This window comes from Vipera ursinii, assembly GCF_947247035.1.
Source record: "Vipera ursinii genome assembly, chromosome: 1".
NCBI lineage: Eukaryota > Metazoa > Chordata > Lepidosauria > Squamata > Viperidae > Vipera > Vipera ursinii.
The window spans coordinates 326,000,730-326,028,183 of record NC_139512.1 but is presented as its reverse complement, the minus strand read 5'-3'; the positions used below and the strand labels follow the sequence as shown (position 1 = coordinate 326,028,183).

The 27,454-nt window shown below is 43.7% G+C and overlaps 1 protein-coding gene across 4 annotated transcripts in view; it reads right to left on the bottom strand.

Moving 5' to 3' along the window:
• Nucleotides 1-27,183, bottom strand: part of CCDC85A (coiled-coil domain containing 85A) — a 165,438-nt gene extending 138,255 nt beyond the window's left edge. For 3 of the 4 annotated variants that reach the window (XM_083377845.1, XM_083377846.1, XM_083377848.1), the window contains exons 1-2: nucleotides 25,452-27,183; nucleotides 5,026-5,953 (exon numbers count right to left, since the gene is read on the bottom strand). In XM_083377845.1, coding sequence (XP_083233971.1) covers nucleotides 5,026-5,953; nucleotides 25,452-25,700 — 1,177 coding nt within the window. In that variant the 5' untranslated portion in view covers nucleotides 25,701-27,183. The remainder of the gene's footprint in view (nucleotides 1-5,025; nucleotides 5,954-25,451) is intronic. The other variant, XM_083377847.1, reaches the window with a different exon arrangement.
• Between the last annotated feature and the right edge of the window lie 271 nt (nucleotides 27,184-27,454).

Below are 27,454 nucleotides of genomic sequence, written 5' to 3'. Positions count from 1 at the left end.
TTAGGCTACTGATCATATTTATCAGCAAGAATTCATCATATCTGATTGTTGTGAGATAGCCAACCTTTACCAAAGTTCAAGCTATGACTGCAGTGTCAAGTATTTCCAAACAGTATATTACGTGACCCTAAAGAGGCATATAATGATTTGCCACAATTTGAAGAGTATCATAAATCAGGGTCCTCAACCCCCAGCACCAGTCCATGGCATGCCAGAAACTGATCTGCATAAACAAGCAAAGTCCTATCTACGGGATGCAGGCAAGTACATGAAACCAGGCCCCCCCTGGTCCACAGTCCCTGGTGCCCAAAAGGTTGGGGACCTCTGTCATAGATGGTACCCAAAATGGTACATGAGCTTAAAAAGACAAGTACTTGTTAAGTTGTTCCAATCCATCTTTCTACAATGCCATAATGGATTCAAAGAAGGCAACCCCATCCCAATATTCAATTTTTTTCTCCTTCCCATCTATATTCAGTGATGGGAACACACCGCCCAAAGTAGAGAAAAAGAGCTGTCAATTTTGATAAGAGCCCATGTTCTTAATAACATTTAATGTATAAATAGAAAGAAATCAAATATCCTATCAAAGCCAATATTCCATAGTTCACCTGTACAGGAATTGTAAAGAATGCTCAAGCATCATTTCAATACATTAGTCTATGCAAGAAGCAACATTAATATATAAAATGCTTCTCTATAACATATTGCAGGATTTCTGTACTTGCTATGGTGGTGACCTATTTGATGAGTTCCAACCTTGGATTCTATTGATGTATTTACTATTCCACATAGAAAGAAAGGAACAGGATTTAATCTCATCCCAGCTTCTGCCAACCTAGCAGTTTGAAAGCACGTAAAAATGCAAGTAGAAAAATAGGGACCACTACGGTGGGAAGGTAACAGCGTTCCGTGCGCCTTTGGCGTCTAGTCATGCCGGCCACATGACCACGGAGACGTCCTCAGACAAGCACTGGCTCTTCGGCTTTGAAACGGAGATAAGCACCGGCCCCTAGAGTTGGAAACGACTAGCACGCATGTGCGGGGGAACCTTTACCTTTTAGTACATGCATTTTTAACATTCACTATCTTTTAAACAAGGGACGCAGTGGCTCAGTGGGTTGGGATGCTGAGCTTGTCGATCAGAAGGTCGGCACTTTGGTGGGTCGAATCCCAAGTGCCGCGTAACAGAGTGAGCACCTGTTACTCGTCCCAGCTTCTGCCAACCTAGCAGTTCGAAAGCATGTAAAAATGCAAGTAGAAAAATAGAGACCACTATAGTGGGAAGGTAACAGCATTCCGTGCACCTTTGGCGTCTAGTCATGCCGGCCACATGACCACGGAGACGTCTTCGGACAAACGCTGGCTCTTCGGCTTTGAAACGGAGATGAGCACCGGCCCCTAGAGTCGGAAATGACTAGCACGCATGTGCAGGGGAACCTATCTTTTAAGCAATTTTACAAGAAACAGTTTCCAGGGACAACAGATATTACCTGAGAAGCACAGATAACACTGCCCACAATCATTCTTTTCTTTTCAGCCATGAAATCTCCCTCTAAGTGCAACATTGAATAATCATTCAAATGCAAGATGTTTTAGCAGGTACGGTTAACACATTCAGTTGTCAGCCATGCAATGTTGAGAAACTAAGTGAAATGATACCAAGCTGTGAATGTGCATGTGTGAATTAACGTTTAAATTTTCCCATAAAGGAAAAAAAAGAAGAGATGGAACTTTCAAGAAAAAAAAAGAATGAAAGGCATAACAAGTGACACAGCTTAGAAAGAAACCATAATGCTAAGAAGACACATCAAATTAAACTGTTAAAGATACTTTGCAGAATACAGAGCCTCAAGGTAAAGTAAGTGGAAGGCAGAAAAAAGCAATAGCTTTGATAGTACTAACTTTCCAGTGAAGGAGAAGACACATTTTCTCAAAGAAAACTGCACATCTATCAAAGACTTAATAAATACTAAAAGGGAATTTTAATTACTCTAAAATTCAGTTAGAAGCTATGTGTGTGGTCTGTCCAGGGAATCTCTGACCTCCTTCTCCTTCAGAAGATGGAAGAAGGCACATAAGCAGCAACCTTGATCCTAAGCAGCAGGGGAAAAACTATCAATGAACACCGGGAGAAAGTGAAGCATTTCTATTTCCTGCTTCTGAGAAATCTCTGGGGATGGATGAAGTGCCAGATGACTAGAAGAGGGCAATGTTTGCTTCTATCAAAAATAAAAACAAAAAACAAAAACAGGAGGTAGGGAACAGAACCCAGAGAACTATCAACTTGTCAATCTATATCAAATTTGCAGATGGGAGAACATTCAGGAGGTGGGAGAGGAATAGGAAAGGAACATTAATCTCCTAGAAAACCGAAGTTAATTTCAAAATAAGATTTGACAGGTCAGAAAGGGAGCAGAGCCATTATAACATGGTGCCTCCAACCCTCGCAAGTCATCCCACATATTAAATATGGTGAAAGGCATTAAATGCTTCTGAGAAGTTCAATAGGATAGTGCAGGTGAAACTAAACTAATACGGTTTATGAAGTTAAGGTAAATAAGCCATAGCACACAGGCAACATTCCTTTATCCGATTCGCAGCACTCCTAGCCCTCTCAGATTGCATCTCTAAAAGGGACAAAATAGCACCAGAAGTTACACCCATTTCTAAGTGATATAAGAGTAGGAAATTGAACAGTTTGCCTCTAGGAGCTGTTCTCTTCTTGTCCTCCTCACCATTAAAAAAAAAGTGGGGAAAAAAGAAGGAATATCCTGGGGTATCACTAGATCAGACATGTCAAACACAAGGCCCGGGGGCCGGATCCGGCCCACGAAGTGGTTTCATGTGGCCCGCGAAACCATCCTGGAAACAGTGAGGGAACGGCCCCCACTGCCTTGGCCCTGGCCCAGAGACCCTCAGATCTGTCCCACTCCTGCCCAGGCCCCCATAGGCACCCTTGATGCAAACAATGTCGAGCTGGCCACGCCCACCCAGTAGGCCATACGCACTCTAGCCACGCCCACCCAATAGGCCACACCCACCTTGGCCACACCCACCCAGCCCCCTGAGGGCAACCGCAATGCTGATGCGGCCCTCAATGAAATTGGGTTTGACACCCCTGCACTAGATGGCCTCCTGCAGCTGCCTTTCAGAAAGTTAAATTCACCTTCCTTTCCCCCAAACGTTTAAACTTTACCTTCTCCAGGGTTAAGGCAACAAAATTGTGAAGTTAATCAGAGAGGAATGTCATAAAATTTGAGCTGAAATTGATGTAAGTTTCAATAAAATCTTTCTTATCAGCTTCGATAGATTTATATCAAAAAGCGATACTGGAGCTAACAAGATTACAAGCAGCCTTTTCATTTTGACTGATAAATTAACACTAGTAAATTCAATACAATTACATTTACATACATTAAAAGCTATTCAATATATCATATATCATAATATTAAGTGAAGTTCTTCCAAAGTTCTTAGGAAGCTGCCCAATTCTATCCGAACCAAGTTAATCAAGCTATTCATCCATCATCTCCAGGAACTTACATTGTCAATCTACTGAGCAATTTATCTCTAACCCTTTCCCTTTCTCACAGTGGAAGGAAAGATGCACAAAAATAGTAGATTCAAACACAGTTAGTGAGAATGAATCAAAACAATCCATAGATCTCCTTGTTTCAGATTTTATTGGAGTGGAGGAATGACATCTAAAAAATTCCCATATAGGAATCAAAGAATCTACTTTTTGCCCATGTGTGGGCTGTACTGAAAGTTATAATTTTGGAATGTTCCTTTATATTTTGTTTTTTTTTAAAAAAAAATAGTTCAGTCAGTGAAAAATTAGCAACCCCAGTAGCCTAGTTTTGTATTTGAGATGAATTTTGTACAGGCAGTTCCTGCAATCGGAAATATAACTCTTCAATTTTAAATATTTTTATTTTGCTCTTCAATCAGATCATTATTTTCTCAGTAATGGTAGAATCAAAATGTTACTAATGAGATCCATTATTCTAAATAATCACTGCATCTGTCCAACAATATCTTTAAAATAATCCATAGTGCCTCCATAGCCTGGCATGCCTCCTGTGGTGCTAGTTCAAAGTATATTTGCATTCTAGAGGAAACTGTTCAAATGTCAGTCTGCCATCACAAATACATTCAAAAAGCTAAATGCCAGCAAATCCATTTTTGCTTTGTAAACATTTCCAGAAAAAAAGTAATTAAGCTTACAAATAAACAAATACCCCAAATAACAGCCAAACTATATTGCCTATATTTTTTTCTCAAAGAAATCTGCACCCATCTCAAGATAGGAACACTATGTGGGTATTAGACTAAGGATCATAGAAACTATACCTGTTTTCTGTACTTTTTTTTACTGTCAGTTTCCTCTATGAAAGGTCAGTAGCTAGCTATCCAAAAATAAAGCACACTCTTTAAGAAAATTGCCAAATGAAGGCACCAAGACACCTACCAAAAAGACAGCACTTGGAGAAGCATAGTCCCCTTCCTCAAAGTTATTAAGATTATCAGTTACTATCAAAATGTTTCAATTAGGCATCTGAAACAAACCAAGACCTAAGCATAAAGGAAACAGAAGCTAATTAAGATATGCCAAGACACACACACACACACACACACCAATTCTCTTTAAAATCTACTCCTTGAGTTGAGGACCCTTCCCTTCATTTCATTCTTACCTCTCCCTTCTAAGGTAAGCCTACATGCTGTCAGACTCAGACTGCTTTATTCAATGCCTTGCCATTCAGGTAAAGTACTTCCACACAAAGCCTATGAAATGCAACTACTCTGCAGCCTATTACAACAATGCAAACTTCAATTTCATCTGCACTTCTCAGAGAGAACAAACGCAAAAACAATTCCTGCTTACTAGGACAAAATAAAAAATGGCTTCATTGTGAACATGCCACATACCACTTGGTATGCTGCCCATCACTTTGAAAAATCTCAATCATTGCCCCTAGCATCATAATAAATAAATAAAAATAACTAAGAAAGACCCACCATTCATTCCATTGTAGAGGCCCCTGTGATGGGGTGACAGATCATCTGCAACTTGTCTCCTTAAGGTGCCTTCTCTGCTGCCATTGCCCAAATGTTTGAGGTGCTCTGGACTTCCCCCATAATGCTGTTTGAGATGCTCAGGACTAGTGCCCCTCACTTTTTGGAGGTGTTCTGAGCTTCCACTCAGAGCATGCTTCTGAAGAAGTTCAGGGCTTCCACTGCTACTCTGCTTTTGATGTTCTGGACTGCTCCCAGGCCTATGCTTTTGAAAGTGTTCTGGGCTCCCGCTCAACATATGCTTTGGCAATGTTTCTGGACTGCTACAAGTGTGCTTCTGCTGCTCTGAAGTACCTTTGGTTAGGGTTTTATGATGTTCTGGACTTGGTCCTTTTAGATGCTTCTGATGGTCAAGACTTCCAGAACTTCGAGGTTTGTGGAGGTGGTCAGGACTAGCACTCCGGTGCTTCTGATGCTCAGGACTTCCCTCACTCCTTGCTTTCTGGAGGTGCTCAGGACTTGAGCTTGAATGGTGCTTATGGTGATCAGGACTATCAGTGCTCCCAGTACTGGAGGTACTACTCCCATCTCCAACATCCCTTATGAATGTACTTGTGGCATTTAATTGGCAAAGACTGGCTTGACTATCAATTGAATTTCGGCAGCCAGCAACACCACCCTTTTCTTCATCCAATAAGACACAAAGCTCCTTCAGTTCCAAGTTTTCCTTCACAACTTCTTCCTGCCTTACTTCCAGTTCCTTCAACTTTTGCAAATATAAGGCAACCTCTTTATGCATCATGCTAGCGCTATATCTGCCAAGCCTCTGCCATTCACGAGATACTTTTTTGCCTTTCTGCCGGTCATCATCCAAGAAGCAGCAAAGGTCTCGCAGCTCCTGGTTGTCTTCCTGCAATTTCTGATTGATATCCTTCAAAACATAAGAGAAGAAAAAACAAATCTAATCAACATTTGCATAAGTAACACTGTAACAGCAGAAATTCACAAGCTGTGAGCATGTGCTCCTCTCAGCTAGACATTTTCTCCTAAAGGACATTATAAATGTAGTTTAGGCTAGCAATGCTGCATTTATTCAAGACCTATGCAAGATTGCTGAATACTTAGATTCTCAGATACCATGTCCATTCTTCTTTTCTCTCATGAACTATTTTATTTTCTTTCTAAATCATTGTTTCTTCTTGTTTCTAATTTTAGTACAAAGACAGGGAAGTTATGGGCCTCCAGCCACTGCTGAAGTACAACTCCCAGCAGTGAAACAAGTATGAATTAATCTGGGATCTAAAGATTAATGGTATTTGGGGAGCCAGTTGTTATTTTATAATGCTAATATTAAAGGTGTTTCACAAGAAACTCTGGGCAGCATACAAAAAAACTAAAATAATCACATCAGTCAAGCAATAATCATTGCTTGGTTACCAGTTGTCTTCTGGGTGAGGTTCAAGGTCTTGGTTATGATCTTTAAGTCCTTACATGGCATGGGTCCGGGATACCTCGAGGACCACCTGCTGCCGGCGTCAACTCCCCTCCGCCCTGTGCGTGCCCACAGAGAGGGCCTCCTCAGGGTGCCTCCGGTCAGGGAATGTCGACTGGTGGCCCCCAGGGTGAGGGCCTTCTCTGTGGGCGCTCCGGCATTATGGAACCAACTGCCGGTTGAGCTCCGGATGGCATCGGACCTTCGATCCTTCCGCCGCGGGCTGAAGACCCACTTATTTGAATTAGCTGGTCTGGCCTGATGGGGGAATATGGGTATTTTAATTGGTTTTTTATTATTCTATTGTTGTTGTATTTTAATTGGGCATTGGTTTAATTTCCTTTTTAATTTTTGTACTGCTATTTATATATGCCCTGTGAACCGCCCTGAGTCCCTCGGGAGAAGGGCGGTATAGAAATCAAATAAAATAAATAAATAAATAAATAAATTTCTATAGCCACTCATTTCAATCTAATTGACTCTGACATCTAACTATCTAAAATCATTACTGTTTACAAAGAACATTTTAAAAATATAAAAACAGGTAAAACAAGAATAATAGAAAAGGGATGTTAATAGTAATGCAGCCACCTCATTAGGTTCACCCATCCACCAGGGTTACCAAGCCTTCAAGACTTGGCATAACAAAGTCTTGAAGGACCTTCAGAGGTTTAGCAGTGAGGCCATCCTCACCTGGGAAAAGAAGATTCCACAGTGTGGGGGCCATAGCGGAAATGCCTTAGGACCCACAAAATGTAGCTCCCTAGATAACATAATCTGTAATATTGCCTGTTCTGTTGGATCTGATGGAACAAGTACGAATGAAATCAGGAAAGGACAGTCCCTCAAATAACTCAGTGCCACACCAGCACCTTGAATTGGACCTGGAAACAAGCTGGTAACCAGTGCAGCAAAGATTAGCTAATAGACCGCAAGTTCAATCTTTTAAAAGAAAAATAACATTTTCCCCTAAAGGCTAAAGTATTAGCAACAAATGTTTGAATGTATATGAGTATCTGTTTCTGTGAGAAAGATTCCACATTTTCTAAAAGGGAAAGTTCTGAATCATGCTGTAAAAGATCATTTTCTCCCACCAGTAAAAAGTGTGACTTAAGTACAGGATATGCAGAGAGCATGAATATTATGTAAACTGAAGAAAGCCATACTGTTGGTGGTTAAGGCACCAGACTAGAAATTGGGAAACTGTGAGTTCTGAATTAGACACAAAGCTAGTTGGGTGAAAAAAGTACGGTTCTACATTTAGGCAAGAAAAACCAAATGTACAGGTATAACATAGGTCAGGGGTAGGCAGCCTTGGCTCTTTTATGACTCGTGGACTTCAACTCCCAAAATTCCTGAGCCAGGCTGGCTCAAAAATTCTGGGAGTTGAAGTCCATGAGTCATAAAAGAGCCAAGGTTGTCTACCCCTGGTATAGGTGGTACCTTGCTCAATAGTAGTAACTGTGAGAGGGATCTTGGAGTCCTAGTGGACAATCACTTAAATATGAGCCAGCAGTGTGCTGCAGCTGCCAAAAAAGCCAACACAGTGCTAGGCTGCATTAACAGAGGGATAGAATCAAGATCACGTGAGGTACTAATACCACTTTATAATGCCTTGGTAAGGACACACTTGGAATATTACATCCAGTTTTGGTCACCACAATGTAAAAAAGATGTTGAGACTCTAGAAAGAGTACAGAGAAGAGCAACAAAGATGATTAGGGGACTGGAGGCTAAAACATATAAGGAACAGTTGCTGGAATTGGGTATGTCTAGTTTAATGAAGAGAAGGGCGAGGGGTGACATGATAGCAGTGTTCCAATATCTCAGGGGTTGCCACAAAGAAGAGGAGACAAGCTATTCTCCAAAGCACCTGAAGGCAGGAGAAGAAGCAATGGGTGGAAACTAATCAAGGAGAGAAGCAACTTAGAACAAAGGAGAAACTTCCTGACAGTTAGAACAATTAATCAGTGGAATAACCTGCCTCCAGAAGCGGTGAATGCTCCAACACTGGAAGTTTTAAAGAAGAGATTAGACAGCCATTTGTCTGAAATGGGATAGGGTTTCCTGCCTGAGCAGGGGGTTGGACTAGATGATCTCCAAGGTCTCTTCCAACTTTATTATTAACTTTCTCTCAGCCCTAGGAAGATGACTATAGCAATATTTCTGAAATATTGCCAAGAAAACTGCAGGGAATTTTCCAGGCAGACAATACTGATTCAAAGGTGCATCCCATCCACTCCCAAAACACCATATTTAAACTGAAACTATATTCTCTTACAATGGAAGAACAAATTTCTGTGCGAGGATAAATCTGTAATATAGGCTTATTATTTAGTTGCTCACCACAACTGATCTTTATCTCAATGATGTCCACAAACACAATGTTCTGCTTTTGTCTAAATAAGTGAACCATTATACACTTATGTGGGGAAAATATGTGTGATGCACTGAAGAAAAAATAGTAGCAGGGATACATTTACTAACTCTACCTATTCCTTCAACTCATATTCATCAACAAGACTCTTAAAAAGCGTATGAGAGAGAGAGAGAGAGAGAGAGAGAGTGTCTTCCTTAACTCCAACATGTAAGAGAGAGAGGGCCCCATAGCAAACAGGCAGCATTAAAACAAACAGATCTTTTTTACTTATTAAAAAAAATTTCCAAAATATACAGGAAAAGATAACTTTCTGACAGACCTGATGTTAGATGCTGCTCACTTTCCACTTTACAGGCCATTCTGATGTGCACATAAAATATTATCAGTTGATCTTGTACAGAATAGTTGCCTGAGACAATGCAGTATTAACTAGCAGATACACGAGAAAAAAAGAAACTCGGTACTTAGCTAACTTTTGCCTATTCGTCTAGAGAAAAAAGAACTTGAACAGATGTTATCTCTGTCAATTTGTTGGAAAACCCTTCTTCCTGCAAAATCCAACTTCAACCAAAGGTTAGAGAAGAAATCTTAGTACTCTTTTTCTCCCCAAAGCCTTGTCACAGATTCTCTTCGGGGGGTTTTCTGGAGTTCTGACTGCCGGCTGAAGCTTCAAATCCCCCTTAGCTGGGCCATCTCACGCTGTGCTAATAAACACAGCAGCCAAAAGAACCACAATAGATGAGAGAAGAGAAGAAAATAAAGGAAAAAACGACCTGATTGTTGTCTCTGCCTAAAGACTAAGCCAAGCTTTACACGTCTCATATGGGTGAAGACCAAGTCAAGACTGGGTATTCTAGCCCAAGGGAAGAGGCATGGCAAAGGGTTGATTGATGGTCTCTGGGCAGGAAGACAAGGATTAACCCATCCATTGTGGATTCTCCATTGGTCATGCTGGAGAACTTAGTACTCTTTTTGTCCCCAAAGCCTTGGCACAGATTTTCTTCATTTCTTCCTGGAGTTCTGACTGCACTTTCCAAAAGAACAAAAAAAGAGGGATGGGGAAATCTTATTTTGTTACACCCCAAAGTAAGCATATCTCCCTCAAGAAAACGTTTGTTCAAATGTTTGAGATAGCAACTTGCTGTCTGGCACAAGAGACTGCCTGTCAGACTGCAAGGAGGAGGAATTGTAAATTACCCATTCAGTACTGAGTTTAAGACTAGAAACCATAAGGCTGGGACACCTGCTTAGGATGGCATTTACTTTGTCAGATGCTAACAAAGATGAGAGTCTACAAGATAGTCCTCGTTTTACAACTATTCATTTAGCAACTGTTTGAAGTTACAAAAATGACTTATGACCGAGCCTTAAAATTGTAGATTGCAGCATTCCTGCAGTCATGTGATCTGGCACAACCAGGATGCATTTAAGATGGTTGCAGCATCCCAGGGTCACATAATTACCATCTGCAACATTCCCAAATACACTCTGGCAAGCAAAGTCAATGGAGAAAGCAAGATTTGCTTAATGACTGTGTGATTCATTTAACAACCCCGTGAGTCATTTAACAACCATGGCAAAAAAATATAAATTGGGCACAATTCCTTTAATTACCACCTCACTTGACAAAAGAAGTTCCAGTCTGAACTGTGGCTACCTTGCTAGACAGAACTTGGGTGTATTTTCAGAGTCCTCTAAATTGAAATTTTAATATAACAGAGGAAAATGTTATGTCTATGGAACAAACATATTAGCTATAATATATGAAGATTATTTAATTATATGAAGGAGGAAATCCAAGGGATAACAGTAACCATCAGAAATAAGAGGCAGAGATTATACTGAGAAATTGCTTGCAGGCCCTCAAACATGAAATAGACTCTAAGCCAGTGGTGGCAAACCTATGGCCCGCATACCAGAGGCGGCACTCAGAGCCCTATCTGTGGGCATGCATGCCATCACCCCCCAGCCCCAACACCCCCCATGGCCCCCTCCTCACCAGCAGCCCCCCAGGAGGAGAGTCACCCCAGGCACAGCCTGCGCAGAGAAATGCAGCCAAGGACATGGCAACCGGGCAGCTGGGACAAGACTCCGCCCTCCCACCTCATCACATGCAGATGACGCTGCGGTGCACAGAGGGCGTGGCTGTCATGAGGCTGCTGGGCCGCCTGGGCAATCTGCTGTGGCAGGCCATGGAGGTGGTGGGGGGCCCTGCAGGCAGGAGAGGCGGGGGCAGGGTAGGGGCGAGGTGGGTTTTGGACACTCAGTCTCTAAAAGGTTCGCCATCACTGCTCTAAGCATTTCGCGCAGCAGCATCAGATCGGCGTTTCTCAGCATGCGCCGATTCACGTTCCTGGCAATCTCCCTCGCTCGGTTTCAGCTTGCTTTCTGCAAGAGAAAGCCGGGCCACAGGGCTGCCTCTGCAGGTGCTGCTCTAGTGCGGAGAGGGAAAAGCCGGTCCCCATTCGACCCGCCAGCCCTATGAGAGCCCCGCGCAAGCGGCTCGCTGGCCGCCAAATCCTGGCTTTCGAGAAGGAGCGGCCTTGCCCTGTTTGCCCTTAGTTGGTGCTGGGAGCAGCCACTGCCACCCACCCCGCTTTTCGCAAGCCCTGCTATGCCACCGCCGAAGGTTTCCAGCAGCAGGAGGCTCTGGGATGAGGGTCTGTCGGGGCTGCTCCGGCAGGCCGCTTCTGTGGCAGTGGGGCATGCTGGTGCCCTGCACTGTGCTCCACTGCAGGGGCCACCCTGGGAAAGGTGGAAGCGCAGCTGTAGTCCGGGGATGGTCAACCGCTCCGAGCCCTGTCTGGCCAGCTTTCTGCCTCCATCCCCCAAAAACAGCTGCTTGTGAGTTTCTAGCATGCGCTTCCCTGAGTGCACCTCAGCCCCGGATCTCCCCCCACCTCGGACTCCAGCCGTATCTGCTCTAAGCATTTGTGGGAAGAAAAATGGACTTTGATAAACAGGTGGTAGGACAATGAAGGGCAGAAGGCAGGTAGATGCATCTTTCAAGAACATAAACAAAAGAATCATGGGCTGAAATGCATGTGGAATGTACAGAGGGGTTTTGCAAAACCATAACAGAGTTGACTAGTTACCTTGAATCACAAATAAAGACAAATAAATATAGGCCTCAAATAAAGATGAGAACTCTGTTGAGAGTGGGCTGTAAGGGATCCTATTAAACCATTCAATAAAAAGCAGAAAGAACACTAGCTCATAAAGGTTACAGCTTCTATTACCATAGTCCAGTATGTGGGGGGAAAAATTAAGATGAGGTTGAATTCCTTGTAGAGGAAGACTAAAATGTTTAATGGGTGTTAACAGAGGCCTGGTGGGATGACTTCAATAAGTAGAAAGTACAGTCTAAGTAATACCATTTGTTTAAAAGAAATAGAAGAAACAGAAGGGGATAGGAAGTGCACTCTTTGCTAAAAGTATCCATATCTGATGAGAAATCCAAACGGATCAACTTGGAGATACTCTAGAAATAATTTGGGTTAAAATAAATGGGAGGGACAAATGAAAACACTGTTGATATTGAACACTGCCTGCCTGATTAAGATAGGAATCATGGTCACCAACAACAAGCTGTACCTCTTGCAGGGACATATAACAATAGTGATGGAGGGAGGGGGATAATTATTCTGTTGGGAGAAAAAATCTGTGAACGTCGCTGACAATTTTCTCCCTCAGAAAGTGGAAGAAAGCATAAAAGGTTTAGCTATCCTTTCCTTGTTATTAAACAACAGAAAAAATGTACATGAGGACTGGTGACAGCAGGAACTCTGGGAAAAGAGGACTAAAAATCAGCAAAAGTGGATCACCTGATCCTGATCATAATGGATCACTAAGAGCCTCCCTTGTAAACTGCAGGACAGTTCTGCAGTCAGACTAAGGTTTATCAATAAACTCACTGAAAACTCCTTTGAGAGAAGTAAGAAACTATGGTTAAATTCTACTGTCTATCTTCAGGAAGAAAAATCCGTGTAGCTTTCCCATCTTCCTCATATAACAGGTATTTAATTTTCCTTCCAGCTATGAAGCTGATAAAAATCTCAATCCTTTTCTCCCTCCCTCTCCAGTATAATAGTAGGTATTAAGAGAACAGAAAATAGAACTGGGATCAATTCCCTCTTTCACTGTTCCTTCTGAAGTTTATACAATGGCTGGTCTTGATAGTAAAAGGAAACTGGGAAGTAACCTGGGGAGACTATTGATTTTTTTAAAAAAAGATATATCTTAGTTTCTCTTTTATTCCTGAGATTTAGTTCTGGTGTTAAATAAATATTTTGCTTTAATGTGCAGGATTATTTTCTAAATAAACATAGCATCAGCTTTACAGGGACATGCAAGTTATTTCATGTACTAAAGGAGGAATTTAACCTGTAAGCTATTTTTTGTATTGAAGGAGGAATTTAACCTTTACCACCACTGCTTCAGTCATGCAAACTTGGATGGTGCTATTTTCATGATGTCCTATTACAACCCATAGGTGACTTGTCCCATTTCAAAATAAAACAGAAGCTTCTGAGGAAAGCCTGTTCTCAAGAAATGCCTATTTCTATGCCTCCTATAGTTCCAAACATTACCACACATCCCTCCTAACAAAGCTCAATATTATATGCAAAGATGTGGCATCATTCCTATTTTTCCCCTATGGATTTGATATGTGCCCAGTACTTCAATATAGTCTTCCAGATGTTTTAGGCTACGTAGTATTTAGTCACTGTTCTAAATCTATCATATCTGGAGGACATATGGTTGGGGAAGGCTACTTATCTAGGTTTTTTTTTACACTTTATGCATAACATACTTTTTTCCAAGCAGAATAAAAATGAAGTATTTTTCATTTTTCCTTTCTTTTCTAATTATCTTTCTGCTCAAATTGCCTTTCTTAAGTTGCTTTTTCATTTTCCATTAGTTCTCTCACCCCAGCTTCCAATTAAAAACAGGCCTGAAACAGGCGATTATGAGATAGGAAATAAAAAGGGGAGGGGGTAGCTTTTCTTTCTCAGCCGTCTTCCTTTATTTAGCTGCATATTTCCTAGCCTGATTTTTTTAGATTAAGAAAAAATGAAAGAAACAGAAGTTAATACACATTTGAACATTCTGCAATTTCATCCAGTGGATTAAACCAGGGCTTTTCAACCGGTGGTACATGTACCACTGGTGGTACGCAAGCACCTGGCTGCTGGTACGTGGCATCGCCCTCCTCCCCCCCTGCCTTCCCCCATCTCCCCCCTGCTCCTTCCCAGCTTACTTGCTGCTGAAAAACATGCTGCTGCAGGAACCTACCAGGCCGCGCAAAGAGCTTAGGCGCAGAGTGAGGCCCCGCCCTCCCCTGGGACTCATTGTGCAGCAACCATGATGCCCTTCCTCCAGAAGCAAGCGTGAGCCTGAAGGGGACAGAGCCATCCACTCCCTCGGCAGGTAGGTGTTTGCATCCACTTGCGTCCATCTTCTTTTCCTCCCTCCCCCCGCAAGCTTGTGATACCCCTCACAGCCCTCACATTGCCTCCCTCCTGGGGCTCGAGAGATTTCCCCTTCTCCTCTTCCCGATGTGCAATGCAAAGGGGAAAGCAAAGCATCCAGACAGCACGCGCCCTCCCTAAGGATTCATCCTGTGGCAGCAGGTGGGAATCGAGGCCCACCTGATGTGCGCCAGGGCAGGTGAAGCCATCAGAATGCGGGTGTGGAGGGAAAAACGTGCCCAACTCCCTCCCCCCCACTGTTGGCAACTACGTACATCTGGCCCTGACCTCCACCGACGAGCCCATTGGCAGAGGTTGGGCCGGCCGTATGAAATCGCTAGCTGATCCGTATGGCCAGCCCCAACCTCCACAAGTGGAAAGCAAGGGAGATTGCCAGGAGCATGAATCGGCACGTGCTGAGAAATGCCGATCTCGCGCTGCTGCAATCTCCCTCACTCGGTTTCAGCTTTCCTTGCTGCAAGAGAAAGCAAGCTGAAACCGAGTGAGGGAGATTGTCAGGAACGCGAATCGGCACATGCTGAGAAACACTGATCTCGCACTGCTGCAATCTCCCTCGCTCAGTTTCAGCTTGCCTTGCTGCAAGAGAAAGCAAGCTGAAACCGAGCGAGGGAGATTGCCAGGAACGCGAATTGACCCATCTTGCGCTGCTGCATCTCCCTCGCTCGGTTTCAGCTTGCCTTGCTGCAAGAGAAAGCAAGCTGACAACGGAGTGAGGCAGATTGCCAGGAACGCGAATTGGCCGATCTCGCGCTGCTGCAATCTCCCTCGCTCGGTTTCAGCTTTCCATGCTGCAAGAGAAAGCAAGCTGAAACGGAGCGAGGCAGATTGCCAGGAACGTGAATCGGCCGATCTCGCGCTGCTGCAATCTCCCTCGCTCGTTTTTTTTTTAATCCCATTTATATCCCACCCTTCTCCGAAGACTCAGGGCGGCTTACAATTTAAGCACAAACCAATGTGCTTAGCAATAAGTTTTCAGCTTGCTTTCTCTTGCAGCAAGGCAAGCTAAACCGAGCGAGGGAGATTGCAGAAGCGCGAGATCGGCATTTCTCAGCATTCACTGATTCGCGTTCATGGCAATCTCCCTCGCTCCATTTCAGCTTGCTTTTTGCAAGAGAAAGCCAGGCCACAGGGCCGCCTCCGCGGGTGCTGCTCTAGCACGGAGAGGGAGAGGCCGGTCCCTATTCGGCCTGCCAGCCCCAGGAGAGCCCTGTGCGAGCAGCTCTCTGGCTGCCGAATCCTGGCTTTCAAGCAGGAGCGGCCTTGCCCTGCTTGCCCTTAGTTGGCACCAGGAGCAGCCACTGCCACCCACCCCACTATTCGCAAGCCCTGCTATGCCGCTGCTGCAGGTTTCCAGCAGTGGGAGGCTCCGGGACGAGGGCCTGTTGGGGCTGCTCCAGCGGGCCACTTCTGTGGCAGTGGGGCATGCCAGTGCCCTGTGCTGCGCTCCACTGCGGGGGCCACCCTGGGAAAGGTAGAAGCACAGGTGTAGTCCGGGACACTCAACTGCTCTGAGCCCTGTCTGACCGGCTTTGTGCCTCCATCCCCCAAGAGCAGCTGGTTGTGAGTTGCTAGCATGCGCTTCCCTGAGTGTGCCTCAGCCCCGGATCTCCCCCCACCTGGGACTCCGGCCACGTCTGCAGAAGGTGAGCGGGGCGAAGGGTGTTTTGGTGCGTCTTCCATCCCTCCCGTGTGAAGGGCGCCTTCCTGCCCCGCAATCCACAGCAGCATTGTTGGCGTGCATGGATTGACTCTGAGCCAATACGAGGTGTTTCTGTTGCTGGAATAAAGCTTACTAAATGAGCTAGCAACCTCCAAGTATCATTGATAGATCTTCTACAACTTTCCTCCAGTGCTTCATAAAGACTTAAGTGGGCGCCAGGTTTCTTGGTAAAAATGGATTTGGAAGGAAGGAAAGAAATGACAATGGGAGGGAGGGAAGAAGGAAAGGACAAAGAGGGAGGGAAGGAAGAAAGGAAGGAAAGAAGGAAGGGATAATGGGAGAGAGGGAGGGCGGGAGAGAGAAAAATAGAGAGGGAGAGAAAGAGAGAAATAGAGAGAGGGATAGAAAGAGAGGGAGAGAGAAATAGAGAGAAAGAAAGAGAGAAAGAAGGAGAAAGAAATAGGGAGAAAAAGACATAGAGGGAGAGAGAGAGAAATAGAGAGGGAGAGAAAGAGAGGGAGAGAGAAAAGGAGAAAGAAAGGGAGGGAAAGAGAGGGAAAGAGAGAAAGAGGGGGAAAGAGAGGGAAAGAGAGAGGGAGAGAAAGAGAGGGAGAGAGAGAAGGAGAGAGAGAGGAGGAGAAAGAAAGAGGGAGGGAAATAGGGGGAGAGAAGGGTCCTGCATCAATGGATCAATAGACGCCAGAGGAGGGGGGGTTAGATGGATCATCTATAATAGCGGATGGATGGACGGACAAACAGACACCTAGAAAAATCAGCATTTCCTCCCTGACTCTTTTCATTGGATTAAAACTAAATAATCTGCCTCTCATAAACGCATCAGAAGCTGGGAGTCAGTGTAACAGCAAGAAAGAAGAACAAAAGACTTTTTGCAGACTTTTCAAAGCTGTTAAAAGAACTGAGTTATGACATAAATCAGGCATGCTAAGGCCCAAACAGCAGCACAGAAGGCACATTATAAAAGAGGAAAGAGCCAAAGCTCTGGAATAGAATACAGTTCTATTATTTCCCTCACATACTATAGTGTGGCTGAAAAGACTTCCAGCTGAAGCCCGGAAAGGCTTTCTCCATCAAGAGTCTATTCTTACAGATCTGCACACAGAGGATCAGTCAGAGTTGTACTTACTTGCATTTGATTTTGCCTCCAGGTGACCAGGCAGGAAATTTTTCCTAAAAATTGTGACAGTGGCATTTTGTTACTTTAAAAAAAAAATTCTGACTTGGGGGTATAAAAGCATGATGTGGAGAAAGCTTTTAAAATTGATTGTCCTATTCACTTTGGGGAATGTATTTATAACAAGCTTTATCAGCAGAAAAGCTGACCCTTTACCAAGTTCACCATCTTTCCCAGATTTATTTATTTATTTATTTATTTATTTATTTTTATAAACCGCCCTTCTCCCGAGGGACTCAGGGCGGTGTACAGAGTAAGGTAGGTATACAGATTGAACAATAGTGAAAAACAATAGTAAAAACAAACTGGGACCCCAATTAGAGCTATCAGGCCAGGCCAGACTGCTGGAACAGGTAAGTTTTTAAGTCGCGCCGGAAGGTGCGGAGGTCGGGGGCCATCCGGATTTCGGTTGGCAAGATTACTTATTTATTACTAAATACAATTATATAGTATAAGCCACAGGGATGGATATTCTCAAAGAACAATATGAAAATACTAGACTTTATTATTATTACTACTGATATTAAGTTACATTCCATACTTCTTCCAGAGGGGCCAGTATGGTGAGCATAGTTCTCTGACCCAATTTAATTCTCATGACAAATTTATAAAATAGATTAGGCAAAAAAGGAGATTGGCCGTGTAACGGAATGTGGAAAAGACCTTGGGAGACTGAGCAAAGGGGAACAGTTAGACAAAGGCCAACATAGCCCACAACTTGATGGTGAGCTGTCAAGGAACACAAAAGAGACCTGTGAAGGAAAGGAGTGAAGGATTGTACTTCCAGACTTGCAAAATTCTGTCAATGTAGCTTTTACAATAAATAATATTAGCTGTCTGGTTGTGATTCCTATTACCCCATGAGACTGAAGAGGCTGACACCTTGTAAATTTTCTGTTCTCTTCCAAAGACAGAAATTTCAGGAATGGTCTCTGATTCTCAAGGAACTCTGCTATCTGCAGAGCGTCTGACAGAAATTTTGTTCCAACATCAGAAGCAAGTAGATGAAGAGATGAGCAAATTGCAGAATGCCAAAATATAACTAACACAACAGTTGAGGCAGAATTTGCTCCAACCCATGGCAGCGCAACAACTTGTAGCTCAGCCAATGCTTCTGTCTTCCCATGGAAGCACTCTGGACAACTTTGGAGAGAACCAGGATCATTCCCAGATATTCACAGCTCAACGGGATCGATTTATGGCAGGCAGGCCAATAGCGTTTCCTAGTGATTTTTGTACTGAAAAGGAAGCAACAGCAAAGCAGACTATAATATTCATTGAGGGGAATGATTCAGAGTTGGACAACTATCATGACTTCATGTGTAAATTCAAACGATATTTTGGGGATTCCATGCAAACTATCATGACAGAGCATGTATTTCAGACTTTAAATTATTTGCTGACAATGTGGGATGGAATGACTTAGCCCTGATTGATCAGTTCAGAGAAGGATTGACAGAGGACCTAACAGACTAACTGGTGAGGCAAGATACCCCAATCACTCTGGAAGAGTTGATTCAAGCTTGTTAATAATAATCTCCTCAAGCTCTAGAAATAATAGATGCCTGACTGAAAGAGTTAAGGCAGGGAAGGAACAATAAGGGGAAAAGAATCTCTTTTAGCAATTGTTCCCCTCATATCACTCCTCCCAATGACCTCTCCAGAATCCAGTCCAGGAGAATCTAGGCAAAGCGGGATCAACCAAAAAAAATCACCGTCAAAAGCAAAAAAAAGAAGTGATCAGGGATTGTGTTTGAATACTGCAGGGCCACTGGATACATAGTCAGATAATTCCTGATAAAAGCACAAGTCTTTGACATAATAAATGAAAGGCAGAACTTTACATTAACAGAGTACATAGCCAACAAATCCCCAGCTCATTACAAAGCAGCACACCAGGGAAACTTTGTTGCCCCCCCCCCACCCCGGACCCTCCACCTTTTAAGGAGAGCTTAAACACCCCAAAATCAGGCAAACATACTTAATTATTCCTGATATTGTTTCTTTATGTTCCAGGCAGAAGATAGACTTTCTGTTCTTATAGATTTCTGGGGCAACCACTAATTTCATAAATATATAGGCAGTACAGAAACTACACTTTTCTACTCAAGCTCTAGAAAGCCAAATGATAGTTGAGACGATTGACAGACAGTAAGAGCAGGACTGATATTGCAGTGTCCAGCTCTTTTGCATTTGACAGTCAAAGATCACACAGAGTGCATAATATTCTATCTAACTGCCTCCTTGCAAGAGCCCACTGTCTTAGGAACAGAGTAGTTCAGCTGCATGATCCAGTTGTACGTTGGGCACAAAAGCTGTTCTTATTCCCTTTGTTTAAATGACAGCAGCATCACTTACAAGCAGTGCACCTTTACCCTACCAGCAACCCCTCAAATTCAGGTAGACTGTAATGGAGCTTGCCTATTAGGGTCATTATGTCATGAGGGTGATTAAAGTGGATCACCTATGTGACCTGATGGACCAGATTTTATAACCTTTTTGGTAATAAACATTAAGCAAACATGCAGCCATCAAATAAACCCATTGTTTGTTATAGGGCATTTCTATGGAAAAAAAGAGATAAGTGCCTGCTCTGGCAAAAACATTGCATACTTTGGTCACATTGACTGTGGAATACTGCAAACAGCCATAAATACATGCTGGTTGCCAAGTACCCAAAATGTGGATACAGGACTTGGAGGGAGATGGAATTTTGGAATCTGGTCATAAGTCTCTCTTGGAGGATCCATCATAACTTATACGAAATTATAGAACAAGGAAGGATTGGCACTATCAGAAAAATGTGGAGACTTTATGTCTAAACAGAGTGACAATTAGAGACCATTATCCACTTCTACTTATCTCCGATCTATTATACCAGCTACAAAAGGCATGCATCTCTACAAAACTAGACTTGAGAAGTGCTTGCAACATAATCACAATAAAAGAAAAACATGAGTATTTAATTCATACAAGTTATGGCAAATTCAAATATGCAGAGATGCATTTCGGATTGGTTAACTGTGGAGCTGTTTTTCTAGACTCATAAACAACATATTTGCAAACATTTTAGATAAGTACATGGTGGTGTACTTAGTTGACATATTAGTTTATTCCTAAGATCCCTTCTCGTATATCACCCATATCAGAAACATATTGCAAAAATTATGGGACAAGTTCTTTGCCAAACAGAGAAGTGTGCATTTGATGTACCTCAATTGAACTATCTGGACAACAGAATTTTCACAGAAAGCATACAGATGGATCTAGAAAAGTTGATCTATGTTATCTTGGTGCATGCACATAGACATACACACACACATATATCCCATAATATGAAAGGTGTGCAATGCTTTCTGGACTTTGCTAACTTCTACAGGAAATTCATCTTGAATTTTGCTGACCAGATAAAAACCACTGTCCCAGCTCTTTAAAAAAGATCAGTAGTTCTCCTGGTCTGTCTAAGAACAGGCAGCATTTCAAGAATTAAAACAAATGCTTGCTTCTCAGTGCCTCTTTGGCCACCCTGACCCTCTGTGATGAAGACAACTACTTCAGATATATGGTCATAGGAGCAGTCCTGAACCAGGTGGAGAAAGGGGGGGATTTACTTTGGTGTGCCTTTTACTCCAGAATGCTCCTGCCAGCAGAAAGGAACTATGATATTTTCCATAAGGAGTTGCTGGCAATAAAAAATGTCGTTTAGTAATGGAGACACTTTCTGGAAGGAGCAGCCCACACTATACAAGTCTGTTCAGACCAAAAGAATTCAACAGTCTTCCAAGAAACCAGACTCACAATTTATTGGCCTTGTTCCAGTGATTAAGCAAATAAACCAAGTAGCACTCCAGTTGCAACTGCCAGCATCAATGACGGCTCACCCTATATTCCATCAATCTTTGCTAGTGAAAGAGGCATCTGCTGGACTGTAGGTGCTAGACCAGGGGTAGGCAACCTTGGCGCTTTTATGACTCGTGGACTTCAACTCCCAGAACTCCTGAGCCAGCATACATTGAAAAAAGACACCCAGAATCAGAAAGGTCATGGAGGCAGCAAGAGGTGTGCATGAGCTGTAACTGGTGCACTGCTTTCACAACCAACACCCTAAATCCATGCTTGCCAACTACTAGACTTGCAGAGTTTGGCACTGACTAAAATGAACAGAAGGGGTTCTTGTATAGGGTGGAGGGTGCCTCAGGGGTAACCATGGGAGATGTTACAGGCATATTATACAGCTATGAGAGGGGAAGACCAACAGGTTCCCAATGGAGGGGCGGCTCTACTGGTGCACCTGATTTAGGGAATGCCTCATACAGTATGGTCTTGGAGAGTTATCAGCAGATGAGAGGAGCTAGAATTTGTTTTCCCAGCCCACAATCTGTCTCCCTGGGTGGCTCAGAAGGAGAGGATGAGTCTGAAGGGGAAAGTGATATAATACTATGTGGAAAGAGCATGGGAAACTGGGCAAAAAGATGCTGCCAGGGAAGTGTCAGATAAGAAACATAGGCTGCAACTGGATAGTGGGCAGCAGCAGAGGTTAAGAGATTCTCCTTAATTTCTTGGGCTATAAAGGAGATAGGTAGAGAATTCAATTCTTTACAAGTTACATTAGAATTAGATGATCTAATGTAACGAATGTAACTAATTCTATAAGGAGAATTAGATCATCAGGCTGTGGTTCTTACCTGGTTTATTACACAAGGCTGACAAGCCACAATGATCCATCACTTCCTACATTCAGCTAAACAAATTCCTCTAATAGACACTGTGTTTCCCCAAAAATAAGACCCACCCTGAAAATAAACTCTAGCCTGATTTTTTGGGGTGGGCCTAATATAAGCCCTACTCCAAAAATAAGCTTGGGGTGGGCATGGCCAGCACAAGCGGTATCAAGTGCATGGGAGCTGATGGTGTCTGGAGCAGCGCAGGTACGGTAAGTCCAGCGTAGAGACTGCACACTTTTCACCCAGAGGAAGCTTATCTGCTTGCAAATGGGGCACTTGGAAACTGAGGTATTCACTCCATTTCCAACCGCCCCACTTTCAAGCAGACAAAGCTTCCAATCTCCTCATTTTTGTCATTTCTCTGTCCAGGAGAAAAGTGTTTGGGCACCTATGCGGCACTTGAGGCAGCTCCCGCCCCTCCCCCAGCTGCCTCGGCTACATGGCCTCCTGCTGCAGTGGCCACAGAAGCGGGCCAGCAGCCACGTGACTCCACCAGGGGAAAAAATAAGACATCCCCAAAAAGTAAGACCTACTGCCTCTTTTGGAGGCAAAAAAAATATAAGACCAGGTCTTATTTTTGGGGAAACATGGTAAGAAGGGATTTCTCTATTTTGAGTCCTGTGAAATTGCTACCCATTGAGATAGGTAACCTCACATTTCTTGAAGTTTATTTTCAAGAGTAGGTCACTTACAGCATGAAAGCACCTCCTCAACTGGCCGTACTTAGAATGCTCCAAGTGCTGGGGAAAGGCCTCTCCTTCACTGGAGGAGGCAAAAGCAAACCACTTATCACATGGCTAATTCTTCTAGAAAAGATGCTGCCTTGAAAAAAACTTTACATATTTTAATATCTCCCATTTCACAATTTTTGCTTACTAATTAACACAACCTCTTGAACTTTTAAGAAATCAGTCCATTTTCAAAAGAGGGAGGAAGAAAGGTCACACTCCTGTGCTGTTTGCAAATTTAATTTCAACCACGAAAAAATAATGTAGATATACAAAGGGAAAAAGCTCCCTGAAACAAATCCCAACTTCTAATTGACTTCACAGACTACAGGATCCTTCTGGAATGTTGTTTTGACAGTCACAAGTACCCCGCTGGAAGGTATTGGTATTCTCCCAACCAAGAATTAACCAGATCAGACCTATCTTACCTTTCTTAAGATCAGTTAAAACTGGCTTGGTGCTTACCCACCATAGACTAAAATGAAAATATTCCCTTGAGTCAAGCTTAAGATTTTATTTCCACATCTGTACTTTTTGCACCAATTTCAGAAAACTCTTGCTGCTGCCTTTTCAACTTCACAGCCTAGTCTACAGTCTTGAGACCTCCCTGTGATCTCCCTTCCAAATACAGTACCAATCCAAATACTAATCTCCAATCCTGCTTAACTTTTGCAAACCAGCCAAAATCAGCTAAAGGTACTTAAAGAGTGCTGTCTCCATTATGGAACTTTTATTTATTTTTTATTTATTTTATTTTATTATATTTATATACCGCCCTTTCCCGAAGGACTTTTAGGGAGCTCTTTGAAGCTCTTTGAAGCTATTTCTAGGTTAGTCTTTTATAACATGTATAAATCCTTCCATTCCCCACCATCCAGTCAGAGCTGAAGAAACTTCTCGGGATGAGAAGCAAAATGGTCTTGAAAGAGAAAAGAGAAAGTCCAATTTGCCTTGTGAAAAAGCATCTTTGGGACTTTTATAATATGGTTTATCTATCCTGATACTCGGAAGATAATGAGGACAGGATTAATATTGCTTTAATAATGGTTGAAAGGTGTGAGAAGCCTATATAAATCAGTATTGCAGAAATGACCTAAAACAAAATCCAGCTAGGTATGTATTGGTGAGGACCGTTGAGGGGGTAGTTATGATCAGATCAAGTGCCTGCTCCTACTGGACTGGCCTTTCCAGATGAAGGGCTACCTACCAACACACACCGTATAAAAAAAACTCAGGAGATAAGGAGGATATTATTAAACAGCTGCCTTCTGTTCTTCCACAGGGCCTTTTACATCAACTTTCCAGTAGTAAGGACCCTTCATTATTTGAATACATTAATTAAAAAGCTGCAAAGGATATCTTTCTGCTACTTGTAGACTGCCTCAGAAGACAGTATCCTGGTAGGCATATGTAAACAATTGTCAGTAAGTCAGTAAACTCTGGCTGATCGCAACAGGGTATCTTTCCAAGTATGCTGTCCAAATATGTTTGGACAGGATAAGCCACAAATTGAAACTAGTACTTTATACCAACAGAAGCATTTCACTGCAGTACATAACAATCACAGTGCTATGCATTTCACTGTGTTAACACAGACACACATAAAGAAAAGAAATTTGTCTTTTATCTTGATTTTAGGTTTATCACGTTTTTTACGTTTTTAGGATATAAACCCTCCAGGAATCATCTTTTTAATCTGGCAGTATACAATTAAGTAAAACAAATAAATAAAACTAGGTATAGATTTGCAAGCAAGAACCACTCCACTCCATGTATACTCAACACATAGAACGATTAAAATGTTGGTATTTCATTTTTTCCTACCCACGTTAGCAGTCTGGCTGGGAATTCTGAGAGTTGAAGTCTACACATCTTAAAATGTTGCTGAGGTTCAGAAAAACTGAACTAGAATGTGCCTTGTTTTTTCTTTGAAGATGTTTCTCTTCTCATCCAAAAAGCTTCTTCGGCTTTGACGGGATGATGGGGCATGGAACTCATGGATGAGAGGCAAAACATCTTCAAAGAAAAGCAAGAAGACAAGAAACATCTTCAAAGAAAAACAAGAAAGTCCAGTTGCCTCCTGAAAAAGCACCTTTGGAATAGAATGTACCTTGCAAACACACAAGAGACCTTCTGCTATTACTGTATGTCTTCTATCTGAGACCGAGTCCAAAGAAAACTTTTTTGGCAAGGAGATAATAACAACAGTGGGTTAACTAAAGTTGTATTTTTACATATAATTAAGGGTGGGAGAGTGAGGCTAAATCTCCTGTACAGAAATTCTCCTGTACAATATCCACCAACTTATGACATGCCTTTGTGTAGGGGTAGGCAGTTTGTGGGGCCCACTTGCCTTTTACTAGAATCCCAAGATCCAACATTCAGCAATTGTTACAAAGGGCATTCAGCAACTTTTCCTAACCTAGTCCTGCGGCTATTATTTACAGCATGCTGGTGGAGGGAAGTCTGGATCTTGTAATCCCAGTGACCTGGGAGAACTTTAGGTGGAGGAAAATATAACTTAATGCTAGGCATTTATTCTGAGGACCAGAAAAAAAGCACACACAACAATCTTACAAACAAAATCTCTACCTAATTTGCCCATCCCTACCTTTTTTCATTATAGCAGTCTATATGATCCTGGATTTTCTGCAAGGGGCTACATAGATGCAATTGTGACTAGCAAGGACTAGAAGAACTTCTCACCTTGCCTTTGCTTCCCAACCCCTCCCATTTCCCTCTCCTGCAAGCATCCTTTTACCTTAAGCCCCCGGATCTCGCCCAGGTGGAGCTGCAGGCGGCGGTTGACCTCCCGGATGAGGTTGCTATGATCCAGCATGGCACTCATTTTCTCTGACTCAGCTTTACGAAGGCTACGAATGAGATCTTCTTTGCTCCATTTCAGCAGCTCCTCATCAGTCACCTTAGAGAGGTCTTCAGCCAGCCCTACCCCACAACTCTCTGATGCTGCCGAGGTGCCAACTCCACTGGAAGCCACCACTTTGGACATTTTGGTGGGCAAAGTTTCTTTCTGATGTCACGGCAAGAAAGATGCAGCTTCCAAGTACCTCCCGGGAAAATCCCCAAGCTTGCTCTGAGCACCTCTGAAAAGGAATGAGGCAAGGATACCCTTGAAGTCCGTCCCCAATCCCTGAGGGTCCTTAAATAACCCCTTTCCTTGACCAAAATAATTGCTGTGGCAGGTAGGCAACTGAGTCTCAGGGGGTTCAAACTGCCTTCAGAATCCAGCAACAAGAGCTTTTGTGTAGAGAGAAAGTCAGCCCTTCCTTCTCCCAAAGTTTCTTATTCAGCTCTTGTTCAGAAGAAAGGAGAGTCCCCCAAGAAGGAGTGGAGCATTCTGAGACCAACAAAACCCTTCACTCACCCTCCCTCAGTGCCTCTGGATATATCCTTCCCCAGAGAGCAAGCAAGGTAGGGAGGAGAGTTCTAGCAGTTTTACGGCCCAGGAAAAAGGAGCGACGATCTTCAGCCTTAGTTCGACCGTTCCTCGAAAGTCAAGAGGGAATTCTGTAGTTTCAAAGAGACACCTTCGGGCAAGACGGCCTTCTTTCAGAGGACTGAGGAGATCGCCTCCCCCTTTGTGGACGAACAGCCACACGTAGGCTGAAGTGACTTGAGGCAAAGGATAGAAAGTGACATCGGAGCTTGCAAAACGCGGCGTTCGAATCAGCCTCCAGAAGATCCTGGAAAGGTGGGCGCCCTCACACGCGTCCAGCGAAATACAGTGGGATCGGCGGCTTATTTGCCCCACGAAGAACCGGCAGCCGAAGTGCCCGTTGCAAAACAGGTTCCATTGGCGGTGGTAGTTGTATCTTCCCCAGATCTTCCCCAGGCGCACCCACTCCCTTGGAGAAGGCAGGGCAGCCGGGACTGGCACGGTTTGCGTACAAGACCCCGGAAAGGAGGAGAGAAGAGAGAAAAGTACAACAGTCTGGACGACGCATCCAGGCTGGCACGCACACACACACACACACACTCTGAGAGCAACGGGTGGGGCGGAGCAGAGGAGCAATAAAGTGCCCTCACCAAACCTCCGGGATAAACGGAGTGGGTGGATCCTGGAGCAGATGCAGAGAAGTGCGTGGTTGGGCTGGTGCAAACATTCCCCTCCCCCGGTGCCCCACTTCCCAAGAAAAAAAACCCCGCACAAAACCTTTCAACCCTTCAGCAGCAGCTCAGGATTAACGGGACATCCCCTCACACGCCTTTTCTCAACTGGGCTCATCCCTCGCAGCCATCCTCTGCCTCAGGAGGGAAAGCCTCCTACCGTTTCCACTTGTTCCTCTGCTGGGCGTCTTGCCTCGCCTCTGCAGCCCGTACGGAGGGCTCGTTTCAGCGACGTCAGGAGCTGTTGCTGAAACCGACGCTTCCCCGAACTGCTCAGAGCGTGCATTTGGGTCTACGGCTGCCCCGCACACGTAGTGCGGACGGCGTTGCTCACTTTGCAAAAGGCGAGTGGAGCGAACGCTTAGGAGGCTGCCGCTTTTCACCCGGGAGGCGGCGGGCCACGTGCGAGCCTGCAGGGAGGGAATAAACCGGTAGCTCGGAGCAGCTCGACGGCGCCACCTCCCGGCGACCGCTGGCACATTTTAAACCCGTGATGCTTAATAACGATGCATTTTTTTTTCATACGCAACGTTACATAAAGCGGTCGGTCGAGGTTGACGTTCATGGCGGCGGGGAGTCTGTGGTTCTACTCTGCAGAATGAGTAGGAGGACGTGCCGCAAAGCCGGCTTGCAACG